The following is a 16,024-nucleotide window of genomic DNA, read 5'->3' as shown; positions in this document are numbered from 1 at the left end:
CGGACCTTGAAAATCGGAACCAAAGATGTCAAAATGTCACCACACACCGGATTTGTAACTTTGTTATAAACCATACTTAAACCTGCGGTATGCCTTTGTCAAGCTACCAGACGAGTACTGTGAGCTCGGGTGAAACCACCATGTCTACGCCTCAAAGTCCCGAGGAACTTCTTGCCTCTCTCGGCTCCATGTCGAAGCGAATACTAGTCTGCACGAAAAGCAGTCTTGATACATTACCTGTCACAGCCAATCGCAACCCGAATGTGCTGCTAGAACCTATACGCGTTGCAAAGCCTCCTCCAATTTTCGCGCGTCTATTGGAGGCTGGTGCTCCTCAACATCTTGCCCAAGAAATGCACACGATCTATCTCGACCGCGCGAAAAAGTTCAGGACGCGTTTCACAGCTTTGATCTCCCGTCTCCGACAAGATCTTTCTCGGCTACCCACTGATGACATCGACACATTTGACGACCAACTCACTCCTCTGTTTCTCGGAATGTACACAAAAGCCCTGCAGGACTGGGCGCGCGAAGGTGTTGATATGTTTCGCAGGCGGCGACTTCCTGACCACAAGAGACCGTTCAATCGAATATTTAACCATGTGAGTGTCACAATTTGTACCATGAGCTCGGTCTGAACCCATCTCAGGATTATGTGCCCCTTCTGGAGCACTTTTTCGACGAGAATCCCTTCCCGACTCATGCAGATAAGGCTTTCTTAGCCAGGAAGTCTGGTATGAGCTATCAGCAAATTCATGTGTGGGTAAGCGTCGTTCTGGCAGGCGTGCGTAGGGAACGTGTCTGATTATCCTTCAGTTTCAAAATCGAAGAAGCCGATATCGGAAAGTGGGCAAGGTTCTCCGCAAAAGAACAATGTCCGAAGGCACCGCCCTATCTCCCAACAGCCCTGCAGTCCGTATGGATAATTGGGTAACCAAACCTGGCGAGGCGACCGTCGACGAAAATTGCAGTGACAAGGTACGTGTGGTCTTCTACGATTATCTTCATTTTGAACTGATTGTTGTAAGGAGGCGAAGCAGTCCGATCCACTTGATCAACCGCGCGACCAATGTCCTGTGATTAGCTGTTCGACACAGGCTGAAATCGAATTTAACCCGAGTTGGTGGCCTCGTCGCCCTTCTTTGGTGAACCCCAGGCAATCTTTCATTGATATGGAAGGTCTGGTGGAAAAGTTTTCTCAGTTGTCAGTCCGGGACCGCACAGGTGGGCGGGGTAAAAAGCACCAGGCTGGCTTGTGTTATTCACCTGCTGCTACTTCATCCGTTACTGTTGTGCCAACACCTGCGCCGCTTCCTGCTCTTATTCGAAGAGGGGATGTATCGTTACCACCCTTACCTCCACTTATCGTCCCACGTACCAGCGCTTCTCGGTCTACTCGTCTGCGAGCCTTCAATTCCCATCAATTACCTAATCTATTGGCTCCCTCGGTTGTCTCTGACTTTCCCGAGTCGCCGCACAAAAAACGGAAAGTTATCTCAGAAGATTCATTCCTTGGCGCAACTTCATTCGTATGTGAACGGCTGTCCATGGCCGAATGTGACGTCGCTTCTTCAAGAGTGCCTCAGGTCACCCCACACTCAATTCCGACCTTGTCCACAAATACTACTCCGAGACACGTACTCCAAACGAATGGTAGTCTTCCTTGGGTATTTCCAATCGGGCGGCGAGGTCTTTCGAAATACGCTACACCACCTTGGGGCTTTCTGCCTGCGTTAACTGTTTGAACATCACTATTTTCTACTCTTTCACACCAGGTGAAAAAGTTTTCACCCAGGCAGCGTTTCTTGCCCTACTAAACCCTCGTGGACTCCATTTGTATTGCATGCATAGTTATCGTTATTGTTATATCTACGTGGTTTGTGGGCTATATTATGTCATACCTAGGGACTTACCTTCTGCAGCAATTTCACGTCATTACAACAATCATTCCAGTCTTCCTAGGAAGTGTCTTCTCAGTACTGTAATATATAATTAACTTGCAATGTTTGCTCTGTAAAGGTTAAAGGTCGTTCGGCATAGAACTGGTGTGAATATCTGTATTTTATAGTAGGTTTGCTTTTGATATGTTATTGTTGGCTGCTGGATTGTGTTTGAGTTTTCGTTGAACCGAGACGTGACATGGAGGGTAGGCCAGGAAGGTGGAAACAGGAGAGTGAGGGCAAGTGGGATGGGGAGCAGGTGATGTGGATCCTGAAGGGACATGTAGTGGGCAGTTGAAGTACTCCAAATGCTGTGCTAGATCCTGGTTGGTGGAAGATCACAGTTCTTCTGTCAAGAGCTGCTGTTGTGGGACAGGGTGGTGCAGCAAGAGACATGGGTGACTGGCAGGGCCACAACCAACACTATCCTGGGAAGGGCCAGAGAAGTCACAGTGATGGGGGCAAGTGGGGTGTGAGAGGTGGGATGCTGTGATTCATTGATGGAAACAGGAGGGGGAGGACCCCTGAATGGAGGAAAGGCATGGCTAACAGGCACAGGAGGCAGGGGCAAATGAAGGCTATCATTATTTCCTGGACCTCTAGAGTCAGACCTAAGTAAGGGGCAGGTGGAAGTTGACTGAGGGAGGAGTGGAGGGCCACTCAAGCTGGGTGGAAGTGTAGATGGGTTAGCATAGGCATTCAGGTGAATGTCTTGCAGACCAGGGGCAGCAGGAAGCTGACCACCAGTTGCTTGGGCATTCTTTAGCAACTGTAGTCACTATGAAATGACATGACACACCTCAGAGATGTACAGGTTGATTCAGATGGCATGTGAGTATGTGTCCAGTGCAGAGTCTGGGATACTAATTAGTAGAGGCCACCACCAGTCAACTTGATAGATGATCCTGCTTCAACTCATGGTCAGGAATTGGATAGCAAATGTTACATGGTAAATATGGCCAATTGATTTGGGTGGTTCTTGAGTATGCATCGAGCATACCATGGCAAGCTAGAATGCAATTTCAAATGCATGATGGTCAGTGAATTTGTTCACATAGAAGGAATTGAATGTATTGTAGGAGTCATGAGGCTTGATGTCTCTGGTGTTGATGTTGTAGGCAGCATAAATGGGGATGAGATGGGTCACATGATATATTGCATTGATGTGAATGATGGTGATGTGTGGGACATTGCATGCATTGTAACTTGGGCAGATGATCCACATCCCTGTAGCTACATCTGGGCCATCTCCCATGCAGTTGAACCAATGTATGACAGCACATGGATACAAAGTGCCTTGATACTTGAACAAAAAAAAGCACAGAACACAGGCAATGTCCAGTCCACACATACCCTCTGCCTCTGGATCAGTTACAACAAAGACACAGTCAAAGCAGGGTCCTTTGTTCCTCCACATGGGGCAGGAATGAATGTACTCATGGTGCTGTGAGTCAAAGTGTGGTTCAGTGGTGAAAACCAACCAAAACCAACACAAAAGACAAAAAGAGTGAGTGGTGGTGTGCCTATGCAGTACCTAGATGGTAGAACCTGTTCTTTGGGAGGGTTTTTGTGAGCTACAACACTCAAAGACAAGTGCTGAGGGATGGGGGTGCTCCTGACAAAGAGGGAGCAAGAATGCAATAGAAAGTGATAGGGTAGACTGCTGTCAGCCTACAGAAGGATGGATGATGACTTAATTTGATGCTCTGAGCTGCACTGAGCTCAGGGAGGACTTGGAGCAAGGTATATTGATGATAGACAAGGATAAGTGAAGTAGATGATAGTTAGACCCTTAATAAAGTCTCAACTATTGAAGCTGCTGAATGAATTACTGAGTGATGATAAAATGCAAGCAAGAGGGGCTCTCTGATGTCTTCTTCTTTTTTTGCTATCTAAGTACAGTGATTTATATACAGTACAGGGGTGTTGCCCATGGAAAACAAGGTGCAAACACTTGGTAAGTGATTGGTAACTGATGAATGTAAGTGATGGGTAATCATCTTGGAAAGCATTGGTAAGCATTGGTAAGGATTAGCAAGCCAAAAGGTGAAGGATCAGTAAGCAAGGTCAAAAGATTGGTAAGTATTGGCAATAGGTGAGTCAAAGACAGTCAAAACATCAAAGTATGAGTCAAGTAATGTCAGGAACTGGGAAGGTGCACTGGAATTGCATTAGGGGGAGGCTGTGCATGTCACATCTCAAAGAGATCACTTCTAGGCCAAGGTGGGGTGACAGAGAGGCAGCACTGATCTGATGCTGATATAGTACATCCAAAAGTGGACAGGGTGAGTCAGATGTCAACAGGGGTCAAGCTTTGGGGGTCTGTGGGGTGACAGGAGCATAGGGGATTGCAACTTTCCCCCCCAAACCATCCTCTCAGTGAAGCAAATAAAAACTTCATGAATGAGGCTCTGTTGGAAGAGAGGATGAAGGGGGAGTCTCTTCTGCTGTATCTTGCAACAAGGAGGCAAGATGTGCATCATACTCATCATGGATGCAATCAGGGAGAGTGGAGAACAGTAGATTATATTGCAGCTGTTGCAATCTTGGAAGAATGACAGACAAGACTGGTATGAAGACACTGCAGGGAGCAGGGAGGAAGGATCCATATGCTTCTTGGACTGGAGAGACTGAAATGACCACATAAGACCTTTCCAAGTGAATGACAGACCTGAGGTGACCAAAGAATGTCCTCCTAGAGGTCATACTGACAAAAAGAACATGCTGTCCAAGCTGGATGGGCTGAGAGGGTGCAGACAAGGGTGGGATGTACCAGGATGCTTCAGGATGGAAGCTGGTAGGAACTCCTGGTAGATATATGTAGCCATGGTCCCTAGCAAAGGGGACAAGTGAAATGATTGACATGGAGGTGGCCATATCAGAAGAATTAGCAAAATGAGCATCTTTTGGAGGGAGTGCTGTAGAAATGTGTGGAGTGCACAAATCCTTTCCAATTTTGGAAGGTAGGATTGCATGGCTGAGCACTACAAGCGAGTGTGGGAATGGTCTTGGTATCTGCAGAGACAGCAGAGATATGTCAAAAACTGGAATGCCATACACAGGTGCTTAAGAATTTTAACCAGTGCTTAACTTGCTCCATTTCTTTTTCTTTGGCACTGATGACTTGTTCTTGTGCAAGGGATGACTGCTGACATTTCTGGCTGTCCTTCTTCACATGAGGGCTATGGTCTTCATCTCCATTCATCAGCTGTATCCATGTCCACCTCACCAAACACCTTTGGTGTGTGACAGCACATGCCATAGAGGCCACATAGATCACTTGGTACAAAAAAGTGGAACATGCAGAGTTGTAGACACACATGCTACCATCATAGGGTGGGCACTTGTTGAGGGGGATGTCATCCAGATCATCAGTGGGAAAGAGTTGCAAGTAGAGGAAGTGGCACAGAATGTTGGGAAGCTGTGGCAGGCAGAGCTCAGCTGCTAGGGTGCCTATGGTCCTTGTGCACTTATGTTCTAAGATATTTAAACTAGTTAGCATCCAAGTATGTACAGAGTGGAAGGTTGAGACATATGATGAGTATGAGCCAATGATACATGGGCCTTGACCAACCTGGGAGCATCAATGGCATTGCCCAGTTCCTCCTCATAACTCCCTGCTTGTTCTTCAATTTTGTCAGCCATGTCATGGCTTTCCCCAACTTGGTTGCATGGATCATCAGCATTGTTGGAACATTGACCTGAACACCTGTCAGAAAGGGGTGAATCATAGGATTAATACTCATACCTAGAGCCCTGAGTGCATGTGATAGCAATGGTTCATTTAACATACCATGTTCTTTAAAGTCAGTGTGTGCAGTGATGAGCTTGTTGAGCCTCTGGTTGATCAAAAGCATCCATCTGAGAGCTTGAAAGCAGTTAGTGTGCCAATAAGGCCATTTGATGGCTTTAATATGTTTGGACTCTGTAATTGAAGAGCAGAGGCCATTAGGTGCACCAAACTGACAGATAAGGTGGTAGTAATGCTTCATAGCATGTTGCCAGCACAGTGAGAAGGTATCAACTACCCCAGCATTCCAGAAGACTTCACAATAAAGGTGGAAGCACCTGAGTGCATTGTCAATTTCAACAAATGTCTATTGAGTGATAATGTTCTGACAAATGAGGTAACAAAATTCCAGAAAGGCTTGAAAAGTGAAGATGACATATTGTGGAACATAACCTTCAATTGCTGCAATGTAAACCTGTGAAGGACTGGTCAATAATCACACAAAGGAAATATGGATGAGTGCACCTTCATAAGGCCCTTGGAATTGTCACTGGTCCACTGTTTGAAGTGTTGACCTTGAGGGAAATGCCACAGCCCAGTATATGGGGCAACAGCTGCGATCCTGAAAGACCATGAAGTAGATATGAATATTAGTTGAAGTCATGTACTGCTGGTCAATCTCATCCAAGACTTTTTCTGCCTGTGTCTTTCCATGAATGTGGATCAGGTAGTGCTTGACCCAATCCACCAGGTGGTCCTTGAACCCACCTTTGATAAGCTGGTGGAGGATATCTGGTGAAAGCATGCCATAGATGTCTGCACATGGAAAATTGTTTGTAAACAGCTGTCTTTGATTAGAAAATGAAAGAAAACATGGGGTTACACTTACCACTATGTCACCAACAATCCCATATGTGTCCCACAGTTTATGAAAGTCAAATTCTTCAATCACAGTGTCAGCATGCTCACGATGATGACAGAGCACATCATCATCCAGACTCTCCCAGTGTGCAAGGCACTTCAGGCACCAATTCTGTATGATACAAGACAACAGAACTTGTTCCTTGTAGTCAGCTATATAAGCCACTAGTGCATATATGATGCACTGATAGTATTTGTTTCCACATAATATTATTTCTGGGACACTCATGGTGGGTCAAAGCAAACAAAGAATGTGTGTTATCAAGGAGTGGAAAAGCTGCCTTTTGAAATTTTGGAAAGCAGAGGATCTGGCATGTTCTCTAGTGGCTAAATGGTATGTTAGCAGTGATACAAACTCATAGAACATGGGATCTTACTCTTTGGCATTGCCAGGAACCCAATGAGGACTACCACACTACAGTGAGCATGATGAACAGTGTTGCAAACATTTCTGATGGAGAGATACAAGGGGTAATAGTTGGTCTGGCCAGTTGCTACTGATACCGTTGTGTTGTCATTACTGAGAATGATGGGAATTAGTGTCACCCCAGCTGTTGTTGGATCCTCACTAATGATTCTGTCCTAGGAGTGTGAAGTTAGCATCAATTTCAAGCTGCAGTGGGCATGACTTACTGCCTTGTTCCACTCCCAGGCTCCTGACATGAAATCCTCCCAGTGCCTTTGATTGTTTGTAGAATTATACTCCCAGTATGGTATGTAGTTGATTTGACCTATTAAGTCAGCATGAGCAAGGACATTGTGGATGACTTTATGTGGATCTTGATACCATACATCATAACTGTTGAGCATCCAAGGAGCTGTATTGCTGTCTTGTCCATCTTGTCCATTGTTGGTGTACTGCACCACAAAACTCTCCCACTTGACCTTGCTGACAGATGTGCTGTTGATGATGTGATAAAGGTCATTCTGGTTAGCAAATAGCAGTTCCCCATGTAAGGCAAGTAATGATGTGGCCCAGATTTCAAGCAGCATGTTGATTTTTTTGGCAGGCATTTCAGCCTGCCTAAAGAGAAAATCCACAAGCTTAAATTCCAGCCAGTTTCAGAAAGGGGACCAGTCATCAGAAGACCTCTCTGCAGACAGTGGTGGTGGTGCATCATCCAATGGATATTGACTGCTGGCATCGCATTTTCATGCTATGGATGAGGTATTAGTTGAAGTAGTTATTGTAGTGTATACACAAATTACTGTTTAGACCTGGATGAAAATGGTGATAAGTCCTACCCACAGGACCAATGAACTCCAACCCTAGACTCTCACATTCCTGGCCTGATGAGTCAGAGTCATCACCATTGCCATCGACATCACTGAGTTCTTGATGGCTGGGAGTTGGAATGTCATACTCAGTTGCTGGAGGGAACATGTCTGTGTCATGGTCTGTTCCATTGTAGTCTTGTCCCAAATGGTCAGGTGACCCTGTGCTGATGGTGAAACTTGGGGGAATGCAGCCTAAACTAGGATGATGCATGCACATGTGTTGAGTAAGACCTGAGAGATTTCTAAACCAATGGTTGCACCCCAGTTTGGCACAAGGGTGTCCTAGCACATTAAATGTCAGTCATGCAGGCATTTTCAATGTAAGGAAACACATTAGGACAGTGTGGGTGAATTAGCTTGAGGTAAGCGGGACTTTGTACAGAAAACTAGGTACATTGTTTGTGAGATCTTTTTTGCATAAAGAAGCGAAGTTTAAACTCACCTTGCTCTGTCTCCATCTCTCTCCTTGCATCACAGGTACTATGTTGGCTGATGATTCTTCTAGAAGTCATTGTCTGTGAAGAGAAAAGGCTAATCTACACCCAGGACAAATAGTTCTTGACATGCAGGTTAAATGATGTACTTCAAGCCAGAAGAAAGCTGATGACTTGTGTGCAAAGGACTTGAGTAATGCCTGCACCACTGCAGTTCAACAGGGCTGCACCCAGATCTCAGAGATGGAGGTGACCATGGAGGTAGAGCAGGCAATGCAAGATGCTGTCAAAGCAAGGCCTGTGAAGCTGAAACCAAAACCAAAGGGCAGGAATGATTTGGAGACCAGGTGGAAGAGTAAGAGAGCAGCTGGACTTTACCCGACTCTGGAAGTTGATACTCCATTGGCACCCTACATCATAAATGACAAGGGCCTTTTGGATGCTTTGGGAATGGTAATCAAGAGCATTGCAGATGGAGTAGTCAGTGTTCATATACCTGGCCCAAAGTGAGCTCCAATGCATCCATTCTGCCTGACAAGCCAACTCACCTTTCCCCTTTTTGAAAATCCACCACAGAATGGGGAACAAAGCAACCATGTCTTGCACAGGCTGTTGCACCAATGCCAGTGGACTGGAGATTGGACTTGTTGATATTGGCAGCATTGATTGCCCTGTGATTGCTGCAGGTGGATCTCTAACAGTATGGCAGGTCTTTTATATTCCTGGGCCTTCAAGCCTCCAATTACTTACCTCCTTGTTATCCAAAGACTGCTGGAGATGAGTCTGATAGGGTGCCTCAGAAACCATGTAGCCTTTTCCATCTGATAATGACACATCCAGCTCTGGCTTGTTCATTTTCATATGCTGTGCAGTGAAGTTGCCATCCATCACATATTGCCTCATCACAGTGTCACTGAAGGGGGTTAGAAATGGAATGCCTATGGATTAAAGCCCCTTACCTGCTGCAGCAAGTTCTCCAATCTGGAGGTAAATTAATACCTGGTTGTGGGCAAGCAGGGCAAAAGAGTGCAAGTCCTCCCTGCCCAGGATCTTGCTCAGAATCATGACCAAACCCAAACCATTTCCTATGTTTCAAATCCCTCCACAGTCAGGACACCCACATCAGCTCTCGGTACTGGTCCTGAATGGAGAGGAAAGTATTAATGCAAGCCACTCAATGGGGAATAGCACTCAACTGGTACCCTGTCAGGAAAAGCATTATTGGTGAACCTCTTCAGCTTCTGATAGAAACTCATAGCCAAGGTCTTGCACTCCAAAGCATCAATAAGAAAGTGATTGAGGACATCAAAGGTGAAAGCAGTTCTGGGCTTTGTTATGCTGGCTGGAAAGAGTCTTTCCCTGAGTAAATGAAGGTGCCAGTCTGTGGAATCAGATCCTGTTATGCTTCCAGCAGGGGTCCTTCTTTTTTTGGCTTCTCTCGGTCACGTGCATCACATGCCTCATCGCATCCCTAATAACCATTGCCATCCTAGGGGCTTGAATGCTCCAGGGAACGTTCGGATCTCCAGCTGTCAAGGTATTTCCAATACCTGTCGAGACTGCATTGCCATTGTGATCCAGTATTCCACTGCCCCCTCTGATGGACGACTTGTTAATTTCCCTTCTTTTGGTTCTTCTCTGACTTGTTTATGTTGCTCATATGTTGTACTATAGTTCCAGTGTCAGGCTCCTCGCTGCACACTGATTGCGCCAGCCAGTATAGCCTTCGTTGCTTCCCTACCCCAATCTTTGACACTGTATGACTCCTATTTATTTGACTGATTGTCTTGTTGACTGCTGTGGATACGCATTGCAATGTGTCGGTCATGACTGGTACGGTACTTGTACTTAGGAGTATATAATCCTATGTACTTCATCCTGTATCTGCAGTTTTTCAATAGCTTGCAACTGAGCTTCATCCCTTTACTCTGATCTCTGATCTCTCTCTCTGTGCAAACAACCTTAGGGACTCACCAGCAGACAGAACCTCTGTTGGATCACTGTAATAACTCAGCCATAGGGGTTACGACAAGTTCAGCCTGTAGACTCCCACCTCGCATGCTTCGTGCCTATTCCATTTGAAGAAGTCACCGTGCTCGGGCATAACAAAATTGAAAAACTCTACACAGCTTTCGGGACTCATCGACCTCTTTGTGAAAGTCTACTCATCCCTGGTTTCTGAACTTCAACAAACCAACTTTCTGCTCTCTGAAGGCTTGTTGGTCTCCCTCAGTGTAAAGACTAACCTGCCTTTCCTGCTCCTCAACCCGTTAAACAAAATGGTAACAAAAATTGAGAAGCACCCCACAACCCTTAATCAAATCCACCACTCTACAGGCAGCCACTAGGCTTTAATAGATCGCCTCCCTAGAGCCTGTGCTCATGTCTCCCTACGTGTAAAGTCACTCACACAATGTCACAAATAAATACTATGCTGACAGGTTTCTTTTGAGAAATAAATCCTCCCTCAGCCTTCGTTGTCACTATTCGTTAAAGTGTCTAACCCACAGAGATCGAGACTGCCAGTTCCTCCTTGCAATAAACCTCTTGGGTTTGGAAGGAATCCTCCTCTACCACCCATTCCTTTAGGAAGACTAGGCCCCTCAGTTACCGCTACAAACCCCTGCTTATCTTATCTATCTCGGTTTAGGGATTCAGAAGTCGTGCTTAGTTCAGAAGAAGAAGACGATCAGAAGTCCGATACTTCTCTTGGATCAGTCCTCAAAGAAGAACAAGAAGCATGCAAGTCACCCAATATGTCCATGACACTCGGTCATGGAGAATCAGCTCCTGAAATGCCTACAAGGACCATTTCTGAAGAGGAGCTGAGACAGAGGTTGGAAGATCAAAGACTCGCTATGGCAGAAGAAATTTGCAAGGCAATGCTTGCTGGTAATAGTGACCCATTTCCAACAGGAATGCCTATGGACTTGGCACTACGTGAATGGTATGCCAGGAACTTCGGAAAGGTAATTCCCCCAGAGGTCCCCTTGGCAAGGACCAGTAAGGGTAAGGCCCCAGCCAATCCTGACGATGCATATGATTGCTGCCTACCCAATGGAGGAAGGGAGTTCAATGTCGGGCATCCTGGAGAATACGATGGAAGCCACAATGGGCTTCAGACCTGGATCATGCAGGTCGAAGGATACTTGAACCTGAACAAGCATGTGTACAACATGGAATTGCTCAAGATTTCGTTTGCCCTCACATACATGATGAAAGGCACTGCTGTTTCATTCACTGAAAACTATCAAAATGAAAACAAGCTTCTTGACAGAACCATCTACTACACTGACTCATTCCAATGATTTGTTGAATGTCTTAAAGCTACTTTTGAATCTGGTGATCAAACTGCATTGGCAATACTCCACCTTTCTGACATCTCACAAGGCAAATGAGAACTTGAAGCATATATTGCTGAGTTTACAGGGCTTGTTAACAAGGCTCAACTTAAAGAAGAGTCGCATGAAGCAGGGATCTTCTTCAGAAAAGGATTAAACAAAGAATACTGTGATTGGGTTCTCAATTCCAGATGCACCCCTACCATGGTCATTGAGTGGATACAATGCATGGGAGAAGCTTGAACCGCAATCGCAACGAAGCATATCCTAGAAGGGAAGGAATCTTGGTATGAAAGAAAGTTCATTCATTACTGCGGAGGTTCCTGAGATCCTGATGCGATGGATGTTGACAAACGCAAGCAGAATGTAAGATGTTCTGGTTCAGAAATTAAGTGCTTCAATTGTGGAGCTGAAGGTCACTACAAGCATGACTGCAAATCCAAGAGCAAACCACTACTGCAAATCTGCGTGGTCCTTAAGGACAATGGGAGTAGGATCGCCTATATTGGTGATCACAAAGCAACCATGGAGGAGCGAAAGCAGTTTGGGTTAAAGGATTTTTAGAAAGGACTGACAAATTTCCTGCCTCAGTCAGTCCTGCAGCTGTGTTGTCTGCTAAATGTACTTCTATAGATGATGAATCTGCCATGCGATCCTGTTTGCTGATTGGAAGAGTATATTTGCTGGACTACAGTGCAGGAGTAATCGCCTGTATCGACTCAGGAGCTGAAGTCTCCTTGATATTGGAACAAATTGTCCAGAAGCTTGGAATTACGACCTACCATGTCAAAAGCAAGTTCAAGACAACCTCATTCACCGGAAAAGATGTGGAGTGGGTCACCCGAAAGGTAACCCTGAAGATGATCATCAAAAACCGAGTGATACGAGTTAAATGTTACACATTGGACCTCTGGTTGGAAAGGAGCACATCCTGCTTGGGATGCCTTTCTTAAAAGAGTTTAAACCACATATGAACTTGGAAACCGGTTGGATCTCTTGCTGGGATGATGGGTATGTTCCAACTTCTGAATCTGAAGCTTACATAAAACAGGTAGTCCCTTGGTACGAGGGACAGGTGACTGAACCTCCAAAAGGAGGTTTGGGAAAGGAAGAAACAGGTCAAGTACCTGTTGCTGTTGTTATGCCCGGGCGCGGTGACTTCTTCAAATGGAATAGGCACGAAGCGTGCGAGGTGGGAGTCTATGGGCTGAACTTGTCATAACCCCTATGGCTGAGTTATCATGATGGTCCGACAGAGGTTCTGTCTGCTGGTGAGTCCCTAAGGTTGTTCGCATGGAGAAAGAGCAAGGACAAAGCGAAGGGATGAAGCTCAGTTGCAAGCTATTGAAAAACTGCAGATACAGGACGAAGTACGTAGGATTATATACCCCTAAGTACGAGCACCATACCAGTCACGACAGATGTGTATCCGCAGTAATCAACAAGTTCATCAATGAAATATAAAAGAGTCATACAGTGTCAATGATGGGGATAGACAAGGAAACAAAGGCTATACCAGCTGTGCGATCAACACACAGTGAACAGCCAGACACTGGAGCTATAGTACAACAAGTAAGCAATATGAACGAGTCAGAGACGAACCATCGGAACAAGAAGTGAACAAGTCATCCATCAGAGAGGGCAGTGGAATACCGGATCACAGTAGCAACATGGTCTCGACAGGTATTGGAAATACCTTGACAGCTGGAGACCCAAGCGTTCCCCAGAGCATTCGAGCCCCTAGGATGGCGATGGTTATTAGAGATGTGACGAGGCATGTGACACACATGACCACCAGAAGCTGAAAAAGGAAGGACCCCTGACAGGAATGCAACATCACCCCCCCTCTAAGGTCCTCAGACCCTTGAGGATGGGCCAGAAATTGCATTGGGCGGGCGAGTGGATAGGGGTCAGCAAGTAGTATAGACATGGGAACACGTCCAAGCGGCGATGGAGTTGGTGGTTCTTCGAGGGCCAGAGTATAGCGGGATCCATGTCCATTACGGCACGACCAATGTCCCAAGTAATGACACTGGTAGCAGGCATGTTGATAGAGGACATGGTCGGGTGGAACAGGGGACTGTCCTCTGAGGTAAAACTGAAGTTGATCAGAAGGGACAGGGATGAAGGGAGCTGGAGGGATAGGGTCAGCAGAGTGGACCGTGTTATGGTAGTTTTTGTGCATTCCGGCCCACGACACATCCTGCAACAACACCTCCCAAGAGGAGTTATGAGTTCCAGTTCCCAACCAAGCACCAACCTCTTTAAAAAGCTCTCTGGAGTCAATGAACCCTAACTCCACTGCATGCCAATGCTTCTCCTTCTCCTGATCCGTTAGGTCTTCTTTTAACTTGATCCTGGAAACCGATGGTTCCTCTTGTTTCGGGACAATCCAATCAAGGATTCGAGAAGCAGGTGGTGCCAAGAACTCTCCTATCTGTTGTTGTCGTAATTGATGATAGGCTCCACTGGTCACAGCTTCAGTAAGATCCGAGGAGGCCTTCTCCAGCATGTTGACCATGATTACTTCGGACAATGGGGTGGTTCTGTTCAATTTCTGAACATGGATCTTCGAGACGAGTCCGTTGATCACGTCTGACGCTCTGTAGATTTGAGACAACAACCCAAAATACTCAACCTGTTCTGGTGAGCACCCATTAATGTTGTCCCCATCGTTGAAGATGTCAAGTGCCCTAACAATGTCCAAGTAATCACTTGCTGAGATTGGTAATCATTGCTGGTCAAGCCAGGCAGTGGCTGCAGTCATGAGGAGGTCAAGGGCTGCACGTTGAGTGCTGTCAGAGTAGGAGGTGAAGGGGGTGCATAAGTTGGTAGATTCAGCAGCATTGGTGCTACCAGAAGGGGCTGTTGGACTATTGGGGTCATCGCCAGATCGTGCCTTACCCTTTCCCTTGTGGCTACTGTCCTCACGGGGGGGGGACTCTGACCTTTGGGACCAGGACACGCTGGACAGAATACCTCTGGAGTGGACGTGGTCCTCGAGCCCTGGTGACAGGGGGCAATAACAGATGGGGTTGAGAGACGGGGGAGGAGTACCCGGAGACATAAAAGCCGGCGGGGGACGTTGGAGGTGAGGTTGGGGCATAGACAGTGACAGGGGGGACGACCCCATCATTGTTGGGGTCATAAATGGATTCTGTGGCAAAGGGGATGTTGGCATAGTTGTTTTCGGTGTTAACAGAGTGGGGAGAGTCCATTAGGTTCTGAGATGTTGGGCAAGTTTGTACTGGTCGAGGGCTTCCAATGCATGACCTTTTATATATTCTTCGGGTTCCCAAGTATTTGACAAATGGGGGAACCCTTTCCATTTGACCAGATAACGCCATTTCCCTCTGCGACCATCAATCTTGTGATTCAGAATTGACTTGACCTCCCATTCAATTTCATCGTCGACCAACTTGGGTATAGGAGCTGCGGGCGCAGTTCCATATGTTTCATTTTCGATGAACAGATAGATCCGGGAAGCATGGAACACAGGATGAACCTTCCAAGTGGGCAGAAGGTCCAATTGGAATGCGACAGGCAATACCACCTGAGTCACCCTGAAAGGTCTGAGCCTTCAGGGCACAATCTTGTCACACTGGTTCTTGATGCGCAGGTGGCTTGTATCCAGGAGAACCTGGTCACCAACCTTGGGCACAACATAAGACCCTTTTGAGCACGAATGCATCTGATCTTGTGCTTTTTTGTGAGCAAGAATTGTGACATCGTGGCTTGATGCAAGTCGTTCCAGCCTTTCATCGACGGAAGGTACTGGGGTAAGCCGGACCTCTGGGTAGGGGGAAGGATTGTAACCAAGGAGAAGGGAAAAGGGAGTCATTTGATGGACAGAATGTACTCTGGCATTGTGAGCGAACTCGGCGGAGGGAAGTTTAGCGGACCACGAGTTGGGGAACTCAGAGCAATAGAGTCGAAGGTACCCTTCCACTTCCTGATTAACATGTTCACTCTCACCATTAGTCTGCAGGTGGTAGCCAGATGAAAGCTTGGTCTTGACCCCTATAGCCTTGTAGAGCTCCTTGGTAAACGATGACGCAAACTGGGGTCCATGATCTGAGATTACCGACTCTGGTATTCCATATCAGGAATAAATGAACTGATGGAACAGCTGGGCAAGTCTGGCAGAGTCAATAGTTTTATGACACGGAACAAACAGGGTGGCTTTAGTGAGGCCCTGATCGACAATCGTGAGAATTGAGTCGTAGGCAGCTTCTCCTGAGACCGGGAGATCTGTAACAAGATCCATTGATATTTGTTGAAATGGGAATGCAACCTTTGGGGCTTGATGCAGGGTAACCGGAGGCCTGGGTGGATGAGTCACCACCTTAGTCGTTTGACAGACAGGGCATCCCACAATGT

The 16,024-nt window shown here is 46.4% G+C and overlaps 3 protein-coding genes across 3 annotated transcripts; 1 reads left to right on the top strand and 2 right to left on the bottom strand.

Annotated features, from left to right (window-relative positions):
* The first annotated feature begins 82 nt into the window (after positions 1 to 82).
* F5J12DRAFT_818248 (uncharacterized protein) lies at positions 83 to 1,977 on the top strand. Its single transcript, XM_051745179.1, has 4 exons — positions 83 to 602; positions 650 to 763; positions 817 to 978; positions 1,029 to 1,977. The coding sequence occupies exons 1-4, from the start codon at positions 90 to 92 to the stop codon at positions 1,743 to 1,745; spliced, it is 1,506 nt and encodes a 501-aa protein (XP_051601671.1). The 5' UTR covers positions 83 to 89; the 3' UTR covers positions 1,746 to 1,977.
* A 972-nt stretch (positions 1,978 to 2,949) lies between these two features.
* F5J12DRAFT_904658 (uncharacterized protein) lies at positions 2,950 to 8,086 on the bottom strand (the record flags this gene model as incomplete). The annotated part of the gene is made up of 12 exons (XM_051748557.1): positions 2,950 to 3,384; positions 5,221 to 5,409; positions 5,499 to 5,566; positions 5,689 to 6,037; positions 6,107 to 6,145; positions 6,196 to 6,292; positions 6,339 to 6,514; positions 6,560 to 6,756; positions 6,838 to 6,918; positions 6,969 to 7,173; positions 7,225 to 7,635; positions 7,841 to 8,086. The coding sequence occupies 12 exons, from the start codon at positions 8,084 to 8,086 to the stop codon at positions 2,950 to 2,952; spliced, it is 2,493 nt and encodes an 830-aa protein (XP_051601670.1).
* Positions 8,087 to 8,540: 454 nt separating this feature from the next.
* F5J12DRAFT_717786 (uncharacterized protein) lies at positions 8,541 to 9,330 on the bottom strand (the record flags this gene model as incomplete). Its single annotated transcript, XM_051741086.1, has 4 exons — positions 8,541 to 8,799; positions 8,852 to 8,997; positions 9,054 to 9,201; positions 9,263 to 9,330. Coding segments are annotated over 4 exons (621 nt in total), but the record flags the coding sequence as incomplete, so codon positions are not given.
* Positions 9,331 to 16,024: the final 6,694 nt, after the last annotated feature.

The sequence above is a fragment of the Pisolithus orientalis genome, assembly GCF_024613125.1.
Source record: "Pisolithus orientalis strain OTSU chromosome Unknown F5J12scaffold_8, whole genome shotgun sequence".
Taxonomy (NCBI): Eukaryota; Fungi; Basidiomycota; class Agaricomycetes; order Boletales; family Pisolithaceae; genus Pisolithus; species Pisolithus orientalis.
This window is presented reverse-complemented; position numbering and strand designations above follow the sequence as displayed.